The 26,668-nt window shown below is 40.1% G+C and overlaps 1 protein-coding gene across 5 annotated transcripts in view; it reads right to left on the bottom strand.

Annotated features, from left to right (window-relative positions):
- RGS13 (regulator of G-protein signaling 13) overlaps positions 1 to 20,748 on the bottom strand; it is a 28,293-nt gene extending 7,545 nt beyond the window's left edge. Inside the window, exons 1-6 of one of the 5 annotated variants that reach the window (XM_010832091.1) lie at positions 20,041 to 20,748; positions 18,696 to 18,766; positions 18,141 to 18,185; positions 14,537 to 14,610; positions 13,966 to 14,034; positions 10,671 to 10,732 (exon numbers count right to left, since the gene is read on the bottom strand). In XM_010832091.1, coding sequence (XP_010830393.1) covers positions 10,671 to 10,732; positions 13,966 to 14,030 — 127 coding nt within the window. In that variant the 5' untranslated portion in view covers positions 14,031 to 14,034; positions 14,537 to 14,610; positions 18,141 to 18,185; positions 18,696 to 18,766; positions 20,041 to 20,748. The remainder of the gene's footprint in view (positions 1 to 10,670; positions 10,733 to 13,965; positions 14,035 to 14,536; positions 14,611 to 18,140; positions 18,186 to 18,695; positions 18,767 to 20,040) is intronic. The other 4 variants (XM_010832093.1, XM_010832090.1, XM_010832092.1 and 1 more) reach the window with 4 other exon arrangements.
- Positions 20,749 to 26,668: the final 5,920 nt, after the last annotated feature.

The raw sequence follows: 26,668 nt of genomic DNA, 5'->3' as shown, positions 1-26,668 counted from the left end.
AGTGGAGAGTGAAAAAGTTGGCTTAAAGCTCAACATTTAGAAAACAAAGATCATGGCATCCGGTCCCATCACTTCATGGGAAATAGATGGGGAAACAGTGGAAACAGTGTCAGACTTTATTTTTCTGGGCTCCAAAATCGCTACAGATGGTGACTGCAGCCATGAAATTAAAAGACACTTACTCCTTGGAAGGAAAGTTATGACCAACCTAGATAGCATATTCAAAAGCAGAGACATTACTTTGCCAACAAAGGTCCATCTAGTCAAGGCTATGGTTTTTCCAGTGGTCATGTATGGATGTGAGAGTTGGACTGTGAAGAAAGCTGAGCGCCGAAGAATTGATGCTTTTGAACTGTGGTGTTGGAGAAGACTCTTGAGAGTCCCTTGGACTGCAAGGAGATCCAACCAGTCCATTCTAAATGAGATCGGCCCTGGGTGTTCTTTGGAAGGAATGATGCTAAACCTGAAACTCCAGTACTTTGGCCACCTCATGCAAAGAGTTGACTCATTGGAAAAGACTCTGATGCTGGGAGGGATTGGGGGCAGGAGGAGAAGGGGATGACAGAGGATGAGATGGCTGGATGGCATCACTGACTCGATGGACGTGAGTCTGAATAAACTCTGGGAGTGGTGATGAACAGGGAGGCCTGGCGCGCTGCGATTCTTTGGGTCGCAAAGAGTCAGACACGACTGAGTGACTGAACTGAACTGAACTGAAGTAGTTCAACAGTTTTCAATATTCCCTAGTCCTCTGCTGATGAAGCCATCTCTGTGTTGCCACATGTAATTTTATATAGATATCTAATGTAGTAGAAGGTGATAGTTCTCAACTATCCCTGCCCTTCTTGTAGGAGAATTGTGCTTTTACGTCCCCTTTGTACCAGCCCTACTCACTGAACTTGTGTCAGCGATGCACAGAGCCATGTGCAGGTCAAACAGAAGGCTCGAGGCTCATCAGGCAGTTCCACCATTGCTCCTCTCCCCACTGTGAGCAGGACACATTCTGGGAGAGCTGCTCCTTTAGTCTGAAGGCCAGACCTGCACCAGAGCTACAGTTGACCCCAGTCATTGTGTAGTGTGAACAAGAAAGACATCTTTCTTGTAATAAATTAGGGGGTTTTCGTACCATGTGTTACTGTATCATAACCTAGTGAAAGCTGACTGGGACCACCTGAACTTTCTGATATGATTGATGTGTAGAACAAGTGCTCACATGATGGGTATGTTTTATAGGATTTTGTCTTTCATATGATAATTTTTTATGTTAGGCAAGTTAAGCAGCCTACAATGCATTTGTACAAAAGAGTTCCAGGAATCCAAGCTATTATTAAAGTCAGAACTGAGATGCTCACTTTAGCATTTCTGTTGACTCTACAACAGGAGGATTACAAGGTGGGAAAGCTTTTTCCAAATCAGGTGATGCAGCTCAGTGTGGCTTGTTCTGCTCCATTCTGAGCGCTCTGCTGCAGAGACCTCGATTCTGCTTGAGCAGACTAATAGGGATAAACAGCAGAACTGCTCATTAAACTGAGAAGATGAAAGAACTACGCTTATGTCACACATAGTGTACACTGTTTTCCTTGAAGAATGAGAGTGGTGTCTTTGGTGCTCCCTAGTGTGTTCTTCATAAATTAGTCACCAAAATTAGTATTTCCACCATGCACAAGGTGACACATGCTGGTATCTTGATGTAAGAAACTAACATGACATTGCTCTTGTCTGGGTCAGAATGGTGGCCCATCTATCCCAGGACCATTTTCTGCAAGGCAGCAAGGCTCATGGCATGCATTAAATCCTAAGAGTGAGCTGTGCAGCTGTCTGCCATCGGAAATGTTTCTAAAGCAATATTGAATCCATGTTATTTTTAATAGAAACCACCAGGGAAAATGAGCTCCATAATTCTACCAGCCTCTGCATGAAGTTTTAAAATAAGTCTGTTTTATTAAAATTCTCTGATTTGACTTCTATGACATTAATCGTTTCTGGTTTTTCTCCTAACTTCTTTTAGCTGTATTATTGTACAGCAAAAGAACTTAAAGTACTATTAAGTGTTTTTTAAATACAGAATTTAACAACTTGATATACTTCCTTTTGCTTTCAGTCTTTTGCTCATGTTTAACTTTCTATCTAAACAGTATTCATTCATTTTCACAGACACACTCTCAAATTACCTTATTGACATTATACAGTGACAGCAATTTTGTATCACTCTTGCAAACACTTTCTCTTTACTCCTTTTTTTCTCCTGTTTACTCTTAAAATTAAAAGACCCTTGCTCCTTAGAAAAAAAGCTATGACCAACCTAGACAACATATTAAAAAGCAGAGGCATTACTTTGCCAACAAAGGTCCATGTAGTCAAAGCTATTGTTTTTGCAGGAGTCATGTATGGATATGAGAGTTGGACCATAAAGAAGGCTGAGTGCTGAAGAAATGATGCTTTTGAACTGTGGTGTTGCAGAAGACTCTTGAGAGTCCCTTGGACTGCAGGGAGGTCAAACCAGTCAATCCTAAAGGAAATCAGTCCTGAATATTCCTTGGAAGGACTGATGCTGAAGCTGAAACTCCAATACTTTGGCCACCTGATGCAAATAACTGACTCATTGGTTGTCTGAGGAGGCCTTACAAATAGCTGAGAAAAGAGATGCTAAAGGCAAAGGGGAAAAGGAGAGATACACCCATTGAATGCAGAGTTTCAAAGAAAAGCAAGGAGAGATAAGAAAGCCTTCCTCAGTGACTGAACTAAACTGAACTCTTCAAGGTTGCAATGATCCACTGCAGGGACTGCTGCACTATATTATATTTAGCGAAGTTGTCATTGTTGAATGTTTAGATTATTTACCCTTTATATGTTGTAACTTATACTACAATTGAACATTTTGGGTTATAAATCTTTACATCTCTAATTATTTCCTTAGAATTGAAAGAGTAGAATTACTAGATTGATGATATAATATTTTTAGAGATTCCCGATACCTATTATAACATTTCTTTCAGAAAGATTTCATTATTTTTCATTAGTAACAGCAGTGTTGACATGCCCACTCACTCCTTCCATTCCAATCAGATTGTGTAAAACCAGCAACTTGTAATTATTTAAATTTGTATTTTAAAATATTAATGCTTAAGCGTGTTTTCTTTCTTCTAGCTGATTTCCTTTCTTTCTGTGAATTTCAAATCTTCTGCCTAGTTTTCCTTTGCATTGTTAGTGTATTCTTGAATTTCTAGATCTTTTTGTATATTAAAGACACCATCTGTTTTATTTATGGCATTATCTTCTGTTTACTTTTATATGTTACTTTTGTTTATGATTTGAGGGGAGTATTTGTAAACTCTCTATCCTTAAAAAGTCTAAGTTCATCCATCCGATCTGCTTTCAGTCTTTTCTGCACTTTTATTAGAGAAAAATCTCTGAATCAAAAATCTGGCCATGACCTGTTATTTATAGCCTTCAGCCTCTGCCATTGCTCTGATGGTAAGTCCCCACCTCTCCAGCCTCCTCCCATCACCCCTGAACCCCATCCTGATGTGAGCCTTGTTCCTGGCCAGGTAGCGTGTGACCACCATGCTGCTGTGTTTGCAGTTCTTTGTGGCGGGCTTTATACCCTGATCTCAGACGCAGGTTCGGTATCTCAGTTTCTGAAAAAAATCTCTCTGAAGCCCCTGTCCCTCCAGTAGGTTAAATAGGTACTTCCTGTCATTTGACAAACAGCACATCATCCACACTTATTTTCATTCTCATTCTATCTCCATCTGTGTCCGGGTCTATTCTGTTTGCTGGGTTACTTCTTACTCTCCCCTCATCTGCCAGCCCCTTGAGAACGAGGACTGCCCTGCCCTCACCTTTGCATGCCCTGTGCCGACCTGCTGCGTCATAGATAGCAGATAAGGAAATATTGGTCCCAATAAGGAAATGTTGGTCCATCCAGGCTTTTGGATCTCTCATGCGTCTGTATTTTAAAGAGACTGTCTATAGGTTTAGGAAAGTAAAGAGACTGCCTCTAATTATTCAGCATCCAGGAAGCACCAAAGACCAGAGGCTTATAGGAGGTACTGTTGCTACTTTTGGTTTATTGAGAGGGAAATAGAAGATGTGCTAACTGAACATCGAGGTCTAGAAGAGGCCAGGTTTTGTTCGATTGTTTTCCCTGCAAGGTGAGCATTTGCATGAGAACTTATAGAAACCTAAAGTGCCAAGCAGGAAGGACTGGGTGTGGCAGCATTGGAAATATGAGCTTGAGGAGGGCGACCATTGGCAACCACAGTGGGTAGCGAAGCAGAGAATAAAGGATGGTGGAGGAAGCTGCCAGTCCCCAGGGAGCAGCACAGATGTGGAGAGCTGAGGGGACACCCTGGAGGGACGATGGTGTCCCTCAGTGACTTGCAGGGTCCACCCTCTGCCGTGATGAAGCTTCCCCAGCAGCGTAGGCCTTCACGGCGTGGAGCAGCCGCTGTGCCTCCAGCACTACGATAAGCCTGCGCTTTCCACCTGGCGTTTCCAAGGCTGTCCGCGGTGGCTGTAACTGCTTAGAAACCGAAGGAAGCATTCAGTACTCTTAAGGATGATTTTGACCAAAATTAAGATTGATGCCATCTTAATTCAGAGTCAGAACATGTGCTGATCTAAAAGTGCTTAACTACGTGTCTCTTCTTGTGTTTGTGCCCCAGTGAATGGAAACAGGCCAAGGAAAAATATACAACGTGCTTTCTCACTTGAAATCATCACTGAAAATTTTTAAATGGGCACTCAGTATCACCCTGAGTGATAGTCATGCTGCTATCTTCTGCTAATATTGTGCCTTTCCAAACTCTCAAGAAACAATTTTCTACCCTTTTAAACTGATGCTTTTGAATTGTGGTATTGGAGAAGACTCTTGAGAGTCCCTTGACTGCAAGGAGATCCAGCCAGTCCATCCTAAAGGAAATCAGTCCTGAATATTCATTGGAAGGACTGATGCTGAAGCTGAAATTCCAATACTTTGGCCACCTGATGCAAAGAACTGACTTATAGGAAAAGACCCTGATGCTGTGTAAGATTGAAGGCAGGAGGAGAAGGGGACGACAGAGGATGAGATGGTTGGATGGCATCACCAACTCTATGGACATGAGTTTGAGGAAGCTCCAGGAGTTGGTGATGGACAGGAAAGCCTGGCGTGCTGCAGTCCATGGGGTCTCAAAGAGTCAGACACGACTGAGCAACTGAACTGAACTGGCCCTTTTAAAATGCCAAATCATCCTCTCCTCAGTTTGCTGCCTCAGACTTAGCTGAGGACACACATTTAATCAGGCGGAGGTTCCCTTATCTTCTCTCCAGCAAATCAACCAAGCCCCCTCCACTGTACCTGCCCTTTCTAACTCTCTTCCTGAGGGGAAGGATCCCAGCTCCTTTTTGGGTTGGCCAAACAATTCTTTTGTAGCTCCGACCTAATTCTGCTTTCTCGGTTACCTTGTGGTTCTCCTTTGCTCTTACAGTGGCGCCCCCCTCTGTTCTATGCCATCAGTTTCTTCCTCACTAACGGTTGCTGTCATGTGCAAATGTGCTGCTCTATTTCCCAAGTAAAACCAGTAATAACCCCCAGACTCCTCTAGTCAGGGCACCATTGATCTCCATGTTGCCACTCCCCTTGGTCACCCCCTTCTGCCTCTTCCCTGACTCCCCTGCAGCCTTAGCCAGTGCACACCCCCAGAAGTGCTCTCTTCTTTGCCTCCAGTGAAAATAAGCCGTTCTGGTCATCCTTCACTCTCCTGACCCTCCTTTCTACCTCCTTCACAAACTCCTCCTCATCTCTGGATTTGGAAATATTCCTGTGCACCTAAGCCCCTTGTCTGGATCTCTGCTGACCTCTCTGAACTCTCCCTCTAAGTGATCTCTTGGCCCTGTGGCTTTGATTAACATCTATATGCTAATGATTCCTAGATTTGTCTTCCCCACTGAATTCCAGTCCTAGTTGGTTTATTGAAATAGCCCTCTAACTAGTCTCTCAGCTTCTTTTTTTCAGTGGGTACTTTTATTAACTTTTTAATGGACTTGTTATATTACTGTCAGGGATAAAACATAATGATTTGATATTTTTATAGATTGTACTCTGTATAAAGTTATCATAAAATATTGGTAATATCCCCTGTGTTGTACATTGCATCCTTGTATCTTATGTATTTTATACCTAGAAGTTTGTACCTCTTAATACCTTTTCCTCCCTTACCTACCCACCCCCCACCAAAGGGTATTTGTAAAAGTACATTAATGCTCATTACTCTGCTGTTTAAGGTTGTTCATGTGGCCTGTAAGGCCTTGTGCTCCTGTCCTACTAAATTTCTTTTGGTTGATTGAAGATGCTAACCTCACTCGTATTTCAGGGCCTGTCTTCTGCTTGGGTTTCTCTGACCCCAGTGCTACTGGCGACTCCTTGTCATTCAGTTCTTAGCTCAAAACTTGACACCGTCCTACAGTTTGTCGCTAATCATGTCATTGAATTTCCTTCTTCCTATTCCTGCCTTTCTTTGTCATACAGCCTGGCTTATTCTCTTCAAAGCACTGAACTGCTTTCTGGAATTAATTGATCTATTGCGTGGCTTGCCTGTTTGTCTCTCTCCTCCCTCTAGAGGGTGCACGTGAGCTGAGCACAGTGACCCTCTGGGCCTCTCACTGCACTGTCTGGTGGTGCCTGAAAGGGAGCCCAGCACACGGAAGGATTTAATGACTCACCCAAGGGCATTAGTTGCTGTTTTAAACTTATTTTTATTTATGTTTACTCGAACACAAATAAACCTCTATCCTCACCTTTTGAGATTTGGTCGGTAAATATATGTATGAGCCTTCTGCACTCTTTAACATTTTAATAAAAATAATAATAAAAACTTTGGTTAAGCAAAGTTTTGATTTTAATTCTTTTTCAGTCTTGACCTTCCAGTTTGTAGAGCCCTCAGGTTTTAGGTGATCATTGGCCCCCTGGTCTTTTTAAATGTACATTTCTGTGTCTTTTCTAGTTTTACTGGATTTAGCCTTCAGAAATACCCACAGGGTTTTCTTTTTACTTTACATCTTAGTGACGCCTCTCACTCTGGTAATAGTGTGGGGTGCAATGACATGTTTTAGGTCAGCTTCACTCAAGGAAAAATCTTTGATAATACTCAGGTGTTTTTATGGGGCAGTGAGTAAATAGCTCAGACAAATTTTTTCCTGATCCATTCAAAAAGTTATTACTACTTTTATGCCATTTGAAAATAATTTATTTTTTTTCATAAAATCGTTGATGTTTGGAAACTTGAAGGACTTTCTTTTTCTTTTTTTTCCCAGTGATACCCCCTGAGGGGGTACACCGTTCCTGGAAGTACTGCAATACCAGGTCGATGCGTGGAGTGGATGGAGCAAACTCCTATTCCAACTCCCTGCTCCAAAAATCCATTTAATATATTGTCCTCGGATAGAGGACGTATCAGATATTAAACTGATAAGAACAGATACTACACTTGATCTTAGCCAAAAGGCCGAGAAGCGATCTGAAGGACTTTCTATCATCTTTTGAAGGGTACTTTCTATATAATTCATTGTGGAGATTTTTTAATGAGACCAGTTTTCACAGCAAATCCTGAGGAATCCTATACCTTCATTGAAAGAAGCACTCATTAGTCTTTACTTCTTCTAAAACTGTTCCCTATCTTTAACATACTTAGAGTCAGAACTCTTTATCAAATTACAAAAATTTGAGTCATTTAAGCCTCAGCTCAAAATTTGCGCCTTGAGAGAAACTTTGCCCTGTGGATTTCTGAACTACATGTTCTTAGAAACTGTCTTTTAATCTATATGCAGGCATCTACACATCTTAGCTAGAGGAGGCATTTTACTCCTGTCCTTGGTTAATGTAAACACACTCTATTCTCTGGCACATTTAATGTTTATATTCTTAGTTTTATCTTTCTGATTGCATGTCTCAGAAAATGACTTGTTTTATCTGCTTTTAATTGTGTGATTGTTGAATTTGTACATGAATTTCACAGTAATTCAACTTCTGGTAAGATTCCTACCCTGTTTTGGTGATTTCTGTAAAGAGCAGTACCCTGTCTCCCTGTGCTCATCTTTTCTTTAGACTTAGTCTCATAATGCTAGATCTCGAAATTGCCAAGTCTAGCCAAGATCCCACTTGAAATTTTTTTTCCAAGTAGTAATTAACTTCACTTACTTTGTTTATAAGGCTGAGAAGACTGGCACAGAAACTCTTACATAATATGGTTTGGTGTTTTGATCTTTTCTTAGTAGCGTTTGCCTCGTATTTATTCATTAAACATTTATTGCATGCCCATTAGGTACAAAGCACGCTTTGAGCCTCTGGGAGGAAAGATGAAAGGTGAATGAGAAGTGATCTGTGCTCTTAGGAATTTATAATCTAGTGAGAAAGGGGATATGGGAAAAAACCCAATACACAAAACAGCTATAATTAGAAGCAAAGTAAATAATGATATTAACTAATAGAAGAGAGAAAAAAATATATTTCCAAGAGCTTTCCAAGAAGAGAGGGTGGCAGTTGAATGTTTCCTTTAAGGGTGGGCAGAGTAGATAAGGAGCCAGAGAAGACTTAGTGCAGAGCTGGACCAAGGAGTCATGGATGTAGAAGGTGAAACAGTCATCACATGGACAGAAGAGCATGTATGTTAAGGGACAGAGCTGGAGGTCCATGTTAGCAAGAGCACTGGGGTAAGGTACAAAGCTGAACCAAGTTGGAGATTTTGGACTTCTGAGTAGGCAGCGGAGAAAAAGGAATGATATTCAAAACAAGTACTTTTTTACTAAGAAAAGTAACTCTCAATCACTGTGTGCCTCATCTGTATCAGGCACTGAGCGAGGGGGTGTATATCTAATCTGTGCAGCAATGCTGAAGGGAGAGATGACATCAGACCATTCTACAGATGAAGAATAATAAACTCCAGGAGGGAAATTAATCTTGGCAATGTTGCACAATGTGGATTGCTGGTGGTTGGGACTGAACTCCAAATTATTAGCAGAGGATTAGTCAGTGTAGTCAACTGAACTTACACCTTTGTCTCTTCCTCCTATACCAGTGTCCTAAAATTGACCAGAAAGAGTATCTTAAAATCGGCAATCATGCTGGCAAACTGGATCACAGACTATGAGGTCCCCCTGAAAAGTGAGAGGCGAAGGTGATGGCATCAGAGAAAGAGGTGTGGGCTTCCCTGCTCACCAGGAAGGGCTGCTGCATCAGGTGGGCTCGGGGTGACAGAGCCGGGGCCGTGGCTGTGAGAGCCAGGGCAGCTGGCCGAGGGTCCAGGAGGTGGGGCAGGCCGCCTCCGCGCCTGCGCCGTGGCCCTGCAGGCTGGGCAGCAACAGCAGTCTCCAGACCAGGTGGGGCCCTGGAGTCAGAAGAGCATGGCGAGCCCCTGGGGACAGGAAGTGCCCTGCCCAGAATAACTGCAGCGCGCCAGGCTCCTCTGCCCATGGGCTTTCCCTGGCAAGAATACTGGAGTGGGTTTGCATTTCCTACTCCAAGGGATCATCCCGACTCAGGGATTGAACCTGGGTCTCTTGTGTCTCCTGCACTGGTGGCAGGCGGATTCTTTACTACGAGCACCACGTGGAAAGCCCAAATTGGAAGCACAGCCAACTCCACTTCCGCGGTCAATAGGTGTGAACAGATTCAACAGTCACAGAGAGGCTAACAGGGACTCTCAAGTAAAAAGAGATATTAATCATTAGCAGACATTTGAGGGGAACAAATGGCATTTTGAAAAAATTGCCAAGTTCAGCAAACAAAGGAATTTTCTTTGCATTCCCCCTAATTGTTTTTGTACCTGTCTTCTGTGTTTATCATTTCCTCTGTGTGTGTGTGTGTGTCTGTGTGTGTATGTGATCAGTCACTCAGTTGTGTCCGACTCTTTGCAACCCCATGGTCAGTAGCCCACCAGGCTCCCCTGTCTATGGAATTTTCCAGGGAAGAATATTGGAGTGGGTTGCCATTTCCTTCTCCAGGGGACCTTCCTGACCCAGGGATCAAACCCACATCTCCTGCATTGGCAGGTGGATTCTATACCACTGCACCATCTAAGAAGGCCCTTATCATTCCTTGTAGCCTCCCAACTTTCCAACCAAATGCAGTTGACTGCTCCTTCACTTTCCTGTGTTGAGCCTCTGACTTTATCTTTCTCACATCCACTGCTATCATCTTCCATTTATGCCATCTGAATGCTGACACATATAACTAAATATGGACTTATATAAAGTCCCACTTCAGTCAGACACCGATAAAGTTAGAAGTAAACTTTGAGGAGTTTTAGAACATCAAAACTCAAATTTATTCTACTTCTCAAGACACTGAGAACAGCAAATTGTCAGGTTTTTTTGTTTTTAATTATAACTTTAGAAAGCTGCAGTAAGGTAGTATATTTCAGTATGTGTTACTATTTAAGCATATTTCCATGGGATTTTACACATATACCCGTGAAGAATAAACATTCACAGTGACTAATCTTGCTTTAATTAACACCAAAGAAAGTAACAGTGGTTGACACGACAAACTGTTTTCAGGTTTCTTGTTTTAACTGGCCATTGCCATTTAGAAGGATGTGAGAAGAGCAGCACATGTACAGCATCAAGTGCCTCCTTTCCTCCAAGCATAAAACTAACTAGTTATTAACAAATGACATATACATGATACTCACATTTTGTAGCCATCAGTGTTTCAAAAGACTGGGCCCACTGTAATACCTCTTCCAGAGTCAGGCTTTGAAAAGAAACAAAAGGTTCTCATTGCACTAAAATATTCTCAAGCGTTTTTTTTTTTTTTTTTTGTAAGTAGAAATACGCTATCTTGAAAATAATGTCACAATATAGTTGTACTCTCTTTTTCTATAGTTTTGGATGGAAATTTGTTTCCTCAGTGATCTTTTACATTTTATTTTTACTAAGTGGTTAGAATGATAAAAATATAAAAGTAGAATAAACTTGAAAATCTGATAAGATGTTTTAAGATGAATTTTAAAAAGATGAAGAATCAGTGTTCTACAGTCTACAGTCTGTGTACCCCAAATTGCTATTGTTAAAGTTGTGATGTATTTCTTTTTGGTATTTTGGTTGTAGGCATGTTTGTGTGCTTTTAACCAAGAAGTAAATCATTCTGAGCATGTGTGTATGTGTGTTTGTGTGTGTGTATGTGTCTGTGTGCATGCTTTATGTGTGTGTGGGTATATATATACATGTACACATACGTATGTATATATACACACACACCCTTTTAATCAGCCTTTTCTGTCTTCACAATTGTCTTAATAACCATTTATAGTGTTATAATTTATAACTGTAAATTTATAATCACTGATAGTCACTATCCTTTGCAGTGACCATGCAAGGGGGCATGCCATAGTGTACGTAATTATTCTCAATGAGTGTTTTGATAATTTCTAATTTTTTACCAATAAAACCAAATACGCCCCAGCTGTCATTGAGGCTTGCCATGCCTGTGGGTAAGGTAATTCCTTGTGAGATTTACAGGAGTAGAACTAATGCTTTAAAAAGGATGGTCGGTCTTATGCTGCGGCCACCAGCCATGTGTTTGCCCACATGTTTACTAGAATCTTAGAGTTTATCCACAAAACCTATTGGCCTGCATTCATGTGATAAGGTTAGTAACTCTGTATTTACTATGGATAAATATTTCTTGGTTGGTTATTTGATTTTTTTTTTTTTTTTACATATTGAGGGTTTTAGTTTTTATTAATCTGAATGATATGTCAAGTTACATTTGATCCAAACAATATGAGAAAAGCTATTTACGGTTTTGAAAATATCCGTGGAAGATACTGGCTTCAAGACTTCATTTCTGTTCATTTTAGTGGGCTTTTTGAGGTGAACTGGTGACTGTTCTTACCTGTGAGTCATTTTATTTCCCCCCTTTAAAATACTCAATGCATAAATTGCCATTCAGTTTATGATACATTCTTAATTTTCCTTGTTGTAATGACTGCATCTAATCAAAGGCCACTGCAGATACCAGCAAGGACTGCTCATCGGCTGTTACCTGGTATAGTTAGCTCAGTACTCAGTGTTGACGAGACAGCCATCAGCATTAGCAGGTACTTAACACAATGAAGGCAGATTAAAGAGGCTAAAAAAGTAATCTGGGACGTGGAAAATGCTGGGACTCCTAAAATGGTCCAATATCCTTTATTTTCTGAGCCTTCAGATGACGTTTGCTAGTTCTAGACGGGCTGTTTGCATCATTGCTGAGGCTTAACAGTACACTGCCGTGGATATCACTTTCAACAAACATTTCCATGAAATGGTGTCTGACTCATTGTTCTCTTCTCTTATTAGAACTCTAAAAACAGAAGCCTAAAATAACCTTTTCAATCCAGTGAGATGAAAAGCGTTTGGCAAGGTGTAAAGCAGACCTAATCATCATGTAGGAAAGAAGAAGACCTTCATGATGGGAGGAGAGGCCGTTGCTGTCTTGGAGTAGCTCAGAGTTTGGTGTTGGTGATCGTTGGCAAGGGAATTCCTGTGCTTCTAAGGGGCATAAGATTTATGGAGATACAGCATGATTAGGGTGATTATGGTTAGGGGTAAAGTTGTGAAGCTAAATTTGGTTTTGGTTTAATCCCAGTTTTGCTTGTGGTTTTTCCTATTTCATGCTTTCCCATGGCTACCATTTTCCCTTATCAGAGTAATCCTAATCAGATTTGTTCCCTCTACCGAATTCTCTGATAACATGATCCACTTCTGTGCTCCCTCCTTCTTCTGGGTAGAGAGAGAGCAGGTACCAAACAGATGTGGGAACATCTGAGCCGCTGCAACATTGTGCAGAGAGGAATGAGGAGTGTTTGGAGTCTGACAGTCCTTGGTTCTAATTCCTATGCTGGACTCAATAGCTATTAGTCTAAATTGAAATTTACAAGCTTCAGTTTTATTATCTACAAAGTTATCATGAAAATTAAGTCAGGTCAAGAATGTAAAGCATTTATCAAGTAACCGTTATGTCCTGGTTTGTGAGGAACATGAATTCTCTTTCCTTGGCCTTCGCCTTCCTGGAGGATGGTTTCCAGGGCAGGTAGAAGGAAGCCAAGCACTGATGGTGATGCTCTATAAAAATTATCAGCAGAAGCAAAGGAAGCTGTCCCCAAACCAGCCTTCTCCTCTTTCTTCTCACACAGGTCTGTGCAGTTCAGCAGCGTCAGCTGGTCAGTTGAAATGCTGAGCTTTGGGTCTTCCCACTTCTCCCACCCACCACCAGAGACTCTCCATTCCCCATAAATGTGGTAGTTGGTCAGCGTCTTTGGATGTCTGGGCACTTCAGGGCGGGAGCCTGCACTCCACGATCTCCCATGGTAAAGGGGATGGCGATGTGTGTCCACAGCTGAGTCTCCATGCAGACGGTCGGGCTCCCTGGCTAACCCCACAGGGATCCTCCACCTGGGGGTTCTTTGAGGTGAGCAAATCCGCTCAAATGGTTTGTTACCCTCCTCAGGCATTACACTTTCCACTTTAGTGTAGCCACTGCCCCATCCAAACAGCTGCGTTTTGAGTTATGACAAAGTGTAGAAGAGACCTGGACACTTGATGAGCATTTGGTTATCCCTCCAATCTCACCTTTCCCAACCAGGTATAAGGTCTGGCACTTTGTAGATAAAGGACTTGAACTATGTAAATATTTTGGATCAAAGAATCTCATCTTAACATGTAAAGTTTTAGCTATATAGGACTTAAAAAAAATCTAAGAATATTTGTTCATAATAGACGCTCTAAAAACATTAACTTGCTGAATTCTCAAGTGTAAACCATGAATAATGAAAATGGAACTTTAGTGTAATACATGATTACCCTTCCGGTGGAATTACTCATGTATAAATGCAAATTTTACTTTCTGAGCAAAATGTATTGACAGAAGTTGAATAAACATACACCTACTTATCATGTGAAAAATATGCATTAAAATGGTAATAGAATTTACATGTGACTTACTTTGAAGGGGGTCTCTTAGATTCATCTCTGCACATCTTACAAATCCAACAATTCCGCCTGCTCATTTTTCTAGAGAAATGCAGCATTTACTTAGTATAATTTAGTCATTTAAAATTACTATATGTTAGAGTCTATTTCTAGAGAGCACAGAAAGTTTAATCATAAAAAATAAGGCTGGGCTCTTGAAGTTAATGGAGCACAACTACTGTGGGAATGAGAAGGAGGGACGAGAACAAAATGACTCATAAATATGTCATAAATAATTTTGAAAATATAGGAATATACGCACTTTGAGTTGTGACTTTAGAAGCCACCTGGCCTACCTATTCTCTAATAACATCTTTACAAAAAATACAGCTCTTCCAAAAAAATCTTTCCACGTAGGGCCTCCCAACAATGAATTCACCAACTTCCAAGTCTTCTCATGTCAAGTAATTCATTTTTATAGGAAGATCTCTCAATATATGGAACAAGAGCTGGCCTTTTTGTAGTTAACCAAATAAAACATTGTAAATAGCCAAGTAAAAAGTGAGATTTTTTAAGGGCAAATTCTGAGTGGAGTGTCGCTTACCTGACTTTCCCCACTCCGGTCAGTGTAACTTTGACTTTAAAATTCAGGTAGAGTTTAGTCAGCCCAGGCTTTATCTGACAATGTATTGCATAGAAAGTTTTTAATTCTGGATTTTGAGGAAGAAACTCAAACACTTGTTAATAATTAAATCTACACTTTATAATGAGGGCTGGAAATATTTTGCTAAATATATATTCACACTTAATTACAATGAGTTATCAAGAACAAACAGTTTTATATCAGTCTTTATTGACTCATGGGAATCCTCTGTTGAACACTTGTTATGTGTCAAGTTCTGGCTGCCAGGGGTCTACATAGATCCTGTCTTTTCTCTTCTCATCCTCACTCACAGGCAGTGAAAATTTATGCGGTGGGGACTCTGGGACAGAAAGTACAGGGCCCATGAGTACAGATGGGAGCAGAACCTAACCAGACCTGGAGGTGGTGCGAGAAGGCACTGAGGTGAAGTGGAACCTAGGGGATGAGCAGGGACTGCTGAGTGAAGGAGAGATGCAGCTTGGATCCAGGTCAGGAGGCAGTGGGTCAAATCCTCGCTGAGGAAATGAAAGGATGTGGTCACTGTGTGAGTCCACAGTGTGGCAGGGAGAGAGCTCGAAGAGGTTCTGAAGTGTTCACTGCAGTAGGAGTGTGGTAGGAGATGAAATTATTAGGGAGGGAGAAGCCAAGCACCACAGGCCTTCCATACCATCAGTTTCATAGTAAGAAGCTGGAAGTCAGTGGAAGTTTGAAAATATGGAATAGGCGTGTGAACATTTGAAATTGGTTTTGTGAAAGAATGGATTGTAGGCTGGCCAGGGTGGAACTGGGGACACCGGTTAGGAGGTGACCACAGGAGTCCAGGGGAGGGACAGTACAGGCTTAGATGAGGAAGGTGGCCTCAGAAATAGTGGGAAGGGATACATCAACATGTTATGGTAATTCCTCCTCCCAAACATGTTGATGTATTGGCTCTTCCTGGTGGGAGAAAGAAAGGAAAAAAGGTCAGGTAAGAGATTCAACCTCAAAGTAAACATGGGCAGTTTTCAAAGAACACATAGGAGAAGCCAAAAGTAAAGGGGAGATGGTCCAGGAGACAGTGTAACCTGAGAAAAGCAGGTGGCTCCAGACAGATGAATGAACACACATATTTCAGAAGGAGACTGATAAAAAGAGGCTTACAGGAGGAAAATCAGAATAATAAAGTGTCATAGAAATCAAGGTATGCACTATCAAAAGGGAAAAATGGCTAACTCTTAGAGATAGATGGGTATAAATTCAGAGAACAAAGGACTGAAACTGTGCATCAGTAGCAAGAAGGTCATCGATAACCCCAGGGAGTGTGGTTTCAGTGGAGTGGCAAGGGCAGGAAGAAGGAAGAAAAAAAGAGGAAATGGAGACCTGGACACACAGGGCTGCTTGTATAGACTATTTACACTTTCTTTCCCTCCTTTTCTCCTTCCTTCTCTCCCTCCGTCCTTCTTTCCTTCCTTCCTTCTGAGAGCTGTAGATAGAAAGGCATACTGGAGATGGAGAGGCAGGGCTATGCTGGGTGGCCATCCTGACCCGCACATCTCTGGGGACATCATTCACAAAGTCAATACTGGGAGTGGTTCAGCCTGAGGCTGGCCGTAGTAACCATGGGCAGAAGATGAAGACATAGGAGAAAGAAAATCAGTAGAATTTCAGGTTTCTGGAAAATGAGGAGGAGGAGGGATTGAGAATGTGGGAGCCTGGACTTAGAGACATCTTGGTGGAAGCACAGGAGGAAGTTACTCTCTCCTTGTAACTGGGAGGGGTGGGGAAAGCAGGAGCAAATCTAAGAGTATTCGCAGGTTTGGGTGAGAGCTTATGGATGCTGTGATCTGATGGACTCCACTATCTGTATGAGTTTCTGCTGTCAGGGGGACCAAGGGACAGATTGTTAAATATCTCTGTAGGTTGGGACAAAATTAGGACTCTTGAGTGCAAATATAGATACATGCAAATTAAAGCAAAGGGAGAGTTTATTATAGGGATGTGTTTGCTCATGCAGGTAAGATTCTGGATGGCCTTCAGTGCTGGGCTCTACTCTGTTGGTAGGAATAACTCACTGAGGACTTTAAATAATAGTGTGATGAAAATAGGTCTTTTTCTAGAAGAGCAAATCTGACTGAAGATGATTAACACTGAAATAATGGAGGCTGAGAAAACATTGCAGTGACTGGCTGTACTTAACTGATCCTGTGTGTAAATCAGACCCTCAACTATGTTCATGTTGTCCAGGTTTCAAGATTCTCCATCTCTGCCATGGCCTCTAAGACACAGATTCCCCGATGACTCTCTGCCTGTCTTGTAAGTGGGAGGATGGTGGAGGACTTCTTTCCTTCGTGTGCCTTTCCTGTCAGTGTTGCGGGTCATCTCTGCCTTCCACTGGCCTGGACTTATGCTCCCAGCTCTACTTTACTCAGAGTTTTTATACCTCATTGTTGCCTTGCTTGATCTACTGGCTCTACGTGCATACATTGGTGATCTGTGTTTCTAAAGTTCATGTCTGTTGATAAGTCATCCTATTTTAAAAATTTCATGGACCTGTTTGACAAAAGCAAGGCAGTTCTAGTGTGCAACACCCACAAGGACAGAAGCACAGCAAAGGTTAATTTCCAGGTGCACTGGCGTTTAGGGGGCTCCTGCAGCTCCTGAGAGGTGGCAGGGTGTATTAAAGTAATCCTGGGCTCTGAAGCCAGACAGACATGTGCTTGAGTTCAGGCTCTTACTAGCTGTGTGAACTTAGGTGTATTAACTAAACTCTCAGTTGCCTAATTTCCTTTTCTCTAAAATGGAACTGCAAATATTAGGAAAAAAAGCACGTGTGCATAATCTTTCTGTTCCAGTTAATCTGATTGATCCTCCTTCGGCTTCTTATACCCTGCCCCTCAGAAAGTATTTCCTAAGTCTTCTGCATGCGCAGGAGGCATGCATTATCAGACTGCCTTCCTTCCTCTTTGTAAAGTTCAGCTCAGACTTCCTAAATTGTTCTAGTTAATCTTATTCGTGTTTCAGGGTGTCAGCATACATTCCCTGTAATCCTCCTTTGTAAATATTTAGTGACAGAGTTATGTAGAAGATGTATTTTACATAGAAAAATTCGATCACTAAAGCTGTGTTTGGTGACATTTTCTGGTTTTCTAGTCTATTAAGAGATGGAACTTGTTGGTTACTGTCCTGGTGCCTGGAATCACGCTGTTCATCCTGTAAGATGCCTGGGACTGCATGTCCCTTGCATGCCTATGTTCCCCCTTTCCATTGCTGCTGGATTCAGTGTCAATGTGCACCTCCGCTTTGCTGGAGCATCACAGAACACTCCCCATGTCCTTGTAATGCCTTTGACGTTGAAACCAAGAGATAGATGCACAGATATTTAACCCAGATTCTAGTACTAGAACAGAGTGAACTTCTGAGTTTATTACTCCTTCCAACCAACACTACTAAAATTATAGTAAAGGAATGTATAAGGCTTAAACATGAAGGGAAAGGGAGATTAAACAAGGATACAGAAAACAAAGTATTTCAAACAAATTCTGGAAGATGGAGTGCAGGTAAACTTTAGAAATTATAATTCTCATACCTTTTTCTAAAAGGAGAATAGAAAAGGCAGACTTTGGAACTTCATCTGACAAAACGAAGAAAATACAATTCACAGTGTGAGGACAAAGAACTTCCAAAATAACTAGTGGTTTTAAAGAGAAATGTCTGCAGTCCTGTGTTCAACAGTATCTATCATTAAGTAGCGCATCCACGTCTAGAGTTACCAATACATAGAGTGACAGAGTGAAACACTTTCCTATTTACAATTGCAAACTTTTAAGAAATATTTTTGTTCCCCAAAGGAGTAAATTCTAAAGAAAATTTAAAGTATAGTTCTTGACAGTTAGAATTTGATTAAAATATCCTGTTGATAAATCATATTTGTCTTGCTTATAGTTAAATCCAATTAAGAACATTTTTGGTGAAATTAGACCCTTTAAATCAGAGCACACATGGTCATTTACTGGTAAAAATAGAAATGAGCCTCAACTATTCCCTAGAACTACAATTCTATTTTGACAAGAAAAAGAGTTTCCTGTGAAAGAGTGACTTAAACTGAGAAGGTATAGAATTGATTTAAATTGGAGAAACTCACCAAGCTTCACATCAACAATAATCATTTTTTTCTCATACTGGTGGTAAGATATGTGGAAAAATTCCATTGACCTAAAGATAAAATAATAATAAAAACAAACAAAAAATTATCACGTGCTTTATGGAGAACACATATTTGGCAAAGATTTCTATAAATACCCTGCCTTACATTTTAAGCAAATATTTTTTCCACTTTGTAACTACTGGATTATGATTATCCCCATTTTTAATTTATTAACTCTTTATTTAGGTTTTGTTTTTTTTTTAGTTTCATGCATTGATATTATAAAAATTCCTATACTTTTAATTTGTATTTTCCATTGCTTTATTAAAAATTTTTTTCTTACTTAATATTGTGTGTTAATTTACCTATAATTTAATATCCTCTACGTAAAACTAGTATGCCCTTTTACTATCTAAGCATAGAATATTTAGAACAAGTTTAGGTTTCCATTTGATTTTGCCTTCAACTTTTTTCCTGATTATTTTAAAGAAAGACAATTTTTTTATCTATGAGACTGAATTTGTAGACTGGTTTTAAATGCATTATTATTAATAGAGTCAGATATATAATATAGCCAGGAATAGATTCAATTTCCTCTAATATTTAAATGGAATTTCTCAAACTAATAGGAAAATAAATACATTTTCTTAAAGGGAGGCTTTAACATATTTAAAAACATTTTTATTATCCTGATAGTCTTTCTGTTCATAAGTTGTGTTGGCATTTAAATGCATTTATTTTACACTGTAACATGTCATATAAGATTTAGAAAAAATTTTATCTTAGTGAGATTTTGTTGGTAAAACAAACAAAATTTTTTTGTTTGCAAAAAAATTTTGCACACAAAATTATTGCCTTTTTTAAAAAAAAAAGTAATATGTGTAGTTGTGCTTAGGCATAACATTAAAGAATGAAGAAATTTCATAAAATCAAGTTAATGCTTCATAGAAACTAACAACCTACACCTGAAATCAGTACAGCTTATTATGTGATGGAACTAATCATTTAGTAATGCATGATTTTTGAAACAAACAATTTTGAAATACCTGACTTTATATTCTTATCTAAACATATACACACAATCACTCAAAAAACACATACAATGAAAGACCATACTCTAAAACTGTAATATTTCCTTTGTTGCTCGTTAGAAGCTTCATTTATACACATGTCACTTTAAGTTTTAAGTATTCAAAACCTAGGCCACGCAAATGTGTGTTTACTAGTTTGTTTTTGTAGAAGGAAACTGCTAACACTTCTGCTGTTGAAATAAACATCCAGCGGTCATTTATATCAAGCAAACATCATTGTGTTCCACTATTTTACAGAATCTCATACTTACAAATATATGCTGTAGAGGAGTCCACCATGCTAAATTTTAGTTCCTCCCTGTATGATCCTTTTGAAATCAGGTTCTGAAATTCCCTGAAACACCCAGTGTTTTTGCTGGCATAAAAGAACTTTACTCTCCCTGTAATTACCTTCGACGGCACTCTGGCCTCTGTACTGAATGTTCTGTTTTTACATACATATCTATGCAAAGAGAGGTTTTGTCGTCTATGGAAATTAGTGCTGTGGGGTGCGATGCATTGCTGATAAAGAGGTTCTATCTAACATTGTCAGCCCATCTGAAATGATCAGATGATTGGAAGCCGTAGATCCATGAAATCTTCAGTGTAGTAGTCAACTTTTTTCCCCCAGTTATTCATTTTCCTAGTTTTAGAAAATGTGTAGCTTAAAGTTAAAATATCCCTTTTAAAAAAGGGAACTTAATGCCAGTAAGTTGGCTACCACAGCAAACACTTGCTATCAAATTATCAAGAACTATTAAAATCAATCTGGAGCAGTCAAATTACTAAAGACTTATAACAAGGGAAAGATCTAAAGAGGCCTATTTTCTAGTTAAATCTTTCTAGTTCTTTCCACTGGTCCTCACAGGGTAGTTTTGGGACTTCCCATTATTCTCCAGTTTGTTAAAACACCTGTTAAAATCTAAACAGCACAGCCCTGCAGATGAGGACTGGTGAATTAGAGGGTGGTGAGATTGCCAGTGTCCTTGTCCTATGTCTGATGTAAATGTGTGTGTCGGGGGCGGGGGAGGAGTAGGGTGATGGGGGGAGAGAAATGGAGGCGGGGTGGAGGAATGCTAAATAAAAGAGTAGGAAAGAAGAGCAGGCTGTGGTTGATGGAGTGTTTCTTAAAGTAATTAGGAGCCTAATGATGTAGGTTATCTTTATGTGTATTTTATGATTTTGAGGTTTAAACCCAGGGAAATGAATATGTCAAGCCTAAATGGTAAGTGTGGGAGTAGAAAAGGCAGACAGACTTCAGAAAGTCAGAAGCTGAATAGATGTAGCAATGTTGCAGGAAATAAAGGGTGAGGTTTGGATTAGTTGGGAACCATCCAGGTCGTTTGCTTAAGGCAGTCATTTTCACTGGCTTCTAGCTATGCAGTTCCTTCCCCAGCTTAGAACATTTGAGACTCTCCAGGCACCGAGCCGGGGATTCAGGAATGACTCCTCTTTCTCGTGGTTTGGGTGCAGGAAGCAGGCAGGAAGTTTCTGAAAGTAACACTCTGAATGAGCGGCAGTTTCAAAGATTGTTTAACCCAACAAAACTGGAGCATCTTCCTCTAGAGTGAAAACTGGATATCGACAGGGGCTGGGGAACAAAAAAGCCAGTGGAACAGAGTAACAGAGTGGGGAGTTAGAGGGCAGTCCTGGAAGGATTCCAGAACAGGTGTGGACGCTTGTGGTAGATCCCATAGCATTTGTGATTTCTCTGGAAAAGTGTAGGTCAGGACAATTAATGGGTTGGAGCAGTGCAGCTCTTGGTGCCTAAGGGGTGTGACTGATTCAGTGGTGTCAGGTCAAGGCAGGTACCAGGATCCTGGGGCTTCTGGTGGTGCAGCTCTGCATCGCCATTGCCTTTGAAAGGCTATTTTATTTTTTTTTTTTCTGATTAACTTCGATCTGCATTTACTCTATTTCTATTTCAGCCAAACTAAGTCCAAAGTCACACAAGTTCAAATGCGTACAGTCAGTTAATATTTAATATTTTTGTATGGTTAAAATTCAAAATGAACTTTATAGGAATAAAATAATGAAATAGTGGATACTGATTGGTGGTGGTGGTGGTGGTGGTGGTAGTTTAAGAAATAAGCCTACATTGTATTAGTTTTGCCAAATATCGAAATGAATCTGCCACAGGTATACCTGTGTTGTAGAGTTTAAAAATAAAATTAAATTAAAAAAAAAAAAAGAAATAAGCCTACAATTTGCAGTACATCCTACTTACATAGTTGTTGGTGTTCATTCATAGGGTAACACTTCTTAGCATATTCTAGATGCAAAAGAAATGCCTAGCGTCTTGACTACTGGGCACTGGTGAGTTCTTCAGAGAAATGTACCCAGGAGTGGACAGTTTGTGGCAGTGTTTTCATTCCCATAGACATATCCACAAAACCTGCTTTGAGAGCATATGCAATGGTTACTACACTTACTGCTGTGAAGAACTTCTATGGAAGTACAGACTTTTATTTTCTACCTGCCCACAGAGGTATATTTCTTTTCAAACCAAATTTTATAATCATATTCAGCAGTTATTTCTAGCTGTGTTCATCTGATACTTAGAAAAACTCAATTAGAACGTGTTTATTCCCTTTAAACTGAAAATTAAATGGTTAGATAATGTTATAAAAACATTCACAGTGATACTTAGTACTGTATAAAAATGCTTATTCCTGTTTGCTAATTCAAAAAGACAAGTGAAATAGAAAGTGAATTGGAACAATCTGTCAAAGCCAGTCTCGGGCGAGGTGAATATGCCAGACATAGCCTATTTAGACTTTCACAGAAGCATTTTTTAAGCAACTGTTTTAGCTCTATATTCTTTCATTAAAGAATTTAAAGACATTTTATTCAAGTTCTTATCTACAAAGATACAAAATTTTTACTAAAAATTTAGAAAACATCTGAGTTCTTTGTCGTTCATACATAGTATCTTGCTCTAAGAAACTTCCCAGACTGCTAGTCTCTTAGCCACAGTCCTGATTGTATCACCAAATAAGAGATGAGGCCCTTTTTCTGGGGTGAGCACATATTCATGATTTGCATTTCATGAGGGATTTCATTTCATTTCATTGCATTGCATTGCCTCTCCCAGATCCCCTTGGTTTCTGAGTGGATTTCTGCTCGTTCCACCCGTGCCCTGGTCAGGATGACTGGAGTCTGCTCCTGCTTTCTTTCAACTCTGGATCTGCCGCTAGCCTGGCACCCGACCCCCTCTGCCTGCACTGCCTTCCCATGTTGCATCCTGGCAGAGCCAGGATCTGTCGTCATGCACTCAAGGTCAGTGTCCTAGTGTGTAGCCCCATGTCTGCCACCGAGCCCTGCCTCACTTCCTGGTCTTGTCGGCTCTGGTTTGCTGCCAATTTAGACACAGTCTAATTTTGGCTTCTCCCCTGTGTGAGCCAGAAACATAGTGACAACATATATTAGAAGCAAGTCAACAGAGCATTGGACACTGTTCCCAGGACAGAATGCCCTTAAATAGCACTTAAAACTAGCTTTCAGTTTTGTCTGCATTCATTCAAATAATTGATGCTAAAGATGCCTTTGTTACAATCATGGTTCTGCCAGCCTATAAAGCTCAGTCACTAATGTGCGATCGTTACTGTTTCCACGTGGCGGCTGTTCTGAATCTGTTCTCTTGGCCTCCCAGGAAATCAGTAATGCTCTCAGGACCCTGATCTCCAGTTCATATTGCACAGCGACAGCAGCCCTGCTTGGTTTCCGTTCTTTCCTGAACATGTAGCCATTAGTCTCATTCTGTCCTCACCAATTAGGCTCCAGGGATCAGTAAGAAGTTTATTGTTTTTCCCTGCTATATTTAGAGCAACATTAACTTAGCTAGGAAAGTGATGTTCTTTTCCTGGAAAAAAGAGGACATTGCACAGTTGCTTCATTTGGACTGGGATGCATCTGTTAGGTTTATTGTACATTCACATTATCTGTGGAAGCCTCTGCTGGGAGTTGAGGGTACACCCCTTTAAAGAGGATTTACATTGGCTCTGTCAGGGGGCCCAGGCCCTTCCAACTCAGGACAGCTTTGTTAGTTTTTGACTTGGGGTTTGGGGTGGGAGTGGGGGGATGTTCCTGGACCACACAGATAGGGTAAGTTTAAATGATAAATCCAGCAAAGCACACACCTGGTAGTGGGCTGAATCCAGCAGTCTTGCTCAGTCTTGTCCTCAGTCTTTTCGGCTAACTGGACTTTCCTGCCTGCTCTCTCACTGAAGATGCAGCATGTTGAGGGTCTTTGACTCATCTTCCTACCTAATACAGACTGGGGTCTCTCCTTCTGGCCTTCAAAGGACTCCTAAGAGCTGGTCTTCTAGATAAAGGAGATTAGCAAATGCTAAGCTCAGCTATACATTTCATTCTAGTTTACAGCCCTGCTCTGGTTTGGAATCCCTTCTGTTTTTCCTTGGGGGTTTCTCTTACCTTTCGTGAGCTCAACTCTGCATTTAAATGGGGTTATTTGTTATAAAAATATTTTTTTTCCCCTCACATTTCTATGTGTCTGGTAGTGAGAAGATCTTTTCTTTTGTATGTATATATAATATATAATGCATTTATTTCACAAAGTTAAATGCAATGAAATAGCAGGGAAGCTGGAACTCCAGTATTTCCTTGTTGTCACAGATGGAAACACCATCATTTGCTTCTTTAAGTGAGAAGTGCCGGAGACATACTGGGCGTGCTGGACATGGTTGCAGAGCTGAGGCCCATCTGGTTTCTCATCATCTAAACAATTCACCTCACTACCCTTATTCTTTATACAAGCTAGGGATTTCCTGTGAAGTGTGTGAATTTTCTGCTCTAGATGGGACGAACAAACACACCTGGGCCATATTTCCTGTGCTTTGTTTAATTTTTTTTAATTGCAGAGATTAAAATGGCCCTTGTGCAGATCACTACTGCAAAACATGCTGACACTCTGGAAACAAAACAAATCTGTCCCCAGGGCAGTGGCAAGTGGTGATGAAGACCTCTGTTCCTCTATTGGCTGTCTCTGTGGTGTCCAGGGACTCAGGGAAGCAGCTGACAGGGTAGCAGCTCAGAGGAAACGTCAGTCTGAGAAGAAATGACTCCTTCCATGGCGGGGAGGGAACTTCAAAGGGTAGAGAACTCAGGGTCAGCTTGCATGCCTCTCCTTCCTTGAACAAAGGAATCCCATCTTCTCACCCAGCCTTCATCTGCATGTGTGGATGGGGCCCTGAGACTAGGGAAGTAGGTGGTCAGTCAGTATTTGAACGATTCATGAACGTATTCCCTTTCTAACAAGACTCATTGAAAATAAAAACTACCCTTTACGTTCTTTTAGCCAATGTTTACTTTTGTAAAAATTGTGGAATTTAGGGAGAAGGATTATATTGCATAAGTTTTCACATCACAAACCTTCCTTAGAGACAGCCCTGTGTCTTCCCTGTAACCTTTTTATAATCTATAATTAGTATAGTAGTTAATGACAGATGTCAGCAGATTCTGAGCTTTGTAAGTATAATTTACTCAAATATGTACTTTTATGCAACATGCAAATTTGAACAATAGAGTCCTTGTGAGTCTATCAAATAAGGAACTAGAATAAACACAAAGGAAATGTTTGTCTTTGGATCGGAAAAATGAAATGAAACTACATAGTAGAACCTTTGGAATGATATTATGGGCAAATAAAATCAGTTAAAGTACATTTAATTTTTAGGAAAAGCAGGAAATTAAAAAAATTGCAATCCCAGAGCTTTAGAAATCTACTTTGATGTGCCTTCCTCCATAAAAAAAATACATATTTTCTTCCATCAAGTTTGACTATGTGGGGATTGCTTTAGCAACTGTAGAACTAGTCAATTAAATAAAAGTGTTTTATCAAGATATAGAAATCTATGCTTAAAGCATTTTTACACAAAGGAAAAATAATTTGGTCCAAAGAAAATTATATACAAAGAAAAATGAGAAGTATTGCCATTATAAAAAATATAATCCTGGGGACATAGAATCATATGAGGCATTCTGAATATAAACACCATGATAATATAGATTATTGAATGATTTTTATAGATGAAGTCAAGGAAAGGGGCAGAATAGGAATTAGATAAGAGGGACTGAGGTGTGACAGAGTCTGAAAAAGAAAAGTTTCTGAGTTGTCATCACAAACATCTATTTTCCCCAGACATATTTTCAAATAAAACAGAAAATAATGTTTAATAAAACATGAAACTTGTTTAACTACTGAAAACTTTCAAATATAATAGGGAAATGGCATTTTTTTCAGGTTAGTGGACATGTACCCCCTTTTATTGCTTTTCTAAGTAGGCAGAGGGTAAATAAAAGTGTGAAAATTATATTAATTGGTTGTTTTCTTTTTTTTTTTGGTTGTTTTCTTAATACCTTTGCTGAACAGCTTTGTGAATGAGACTTTTATAACAAGGGTGAAACTTCTATGTTTAAATCTTGGTGTTCTCTGTGTAACGAGTTGCAGAGCTTGTACTAGAGCTGCTTCTCCAATCCTGTTTTAAAGCAGAAATTCTATCAAAGAAACTTAGAGTTTAAAGGAACTTTGGAGATAGTCAAGTTGAAAGCTTCATTTTATTGACAGAGAAACTGATTTATTTTTCATTGTTCCAAATCAGAAAAAATCCAGGACTCCTAACCCCTAAACTTTGTGTTCTTTTTACTGTAAGGTCTCACATCCCTTTTCTGATTTACTCCTGACTGAGAACTAGAGAATTGCACGTATCTTACATTTTTATTTCAAGTTTTATGTAATAACTGAGAGTTTTCGGGCACATGTGTCCAGATGTCTTTCTTTACCAGAAAGACGTGTGGAACAGATGCTGTAGTTACATAAGTCTTGTCCTATTCTTGCTGCACTGTATTCACTGTAGTTGATTCATTTCATATTGAGAACTT

Source organism: Bison bison, unplaced genomic scaffold (genome assembly GCF_000754665.1).
Source record: "Bison bison bison isolate TAMUID 2011002044 unplaced genomic scaffold, Bison_UMD1.0 scf7180017864537, whole genome shotgun sequence".
Classification (NCBI taxonomy): Eukaryota; Metazoa; Chordata; class Mammalia; order Artiodactyla; family Bovidae; genus Bison; species Bison bison.
This window is presented reverse-complemented; position numbering and strand designations above follow the sequence as displayed.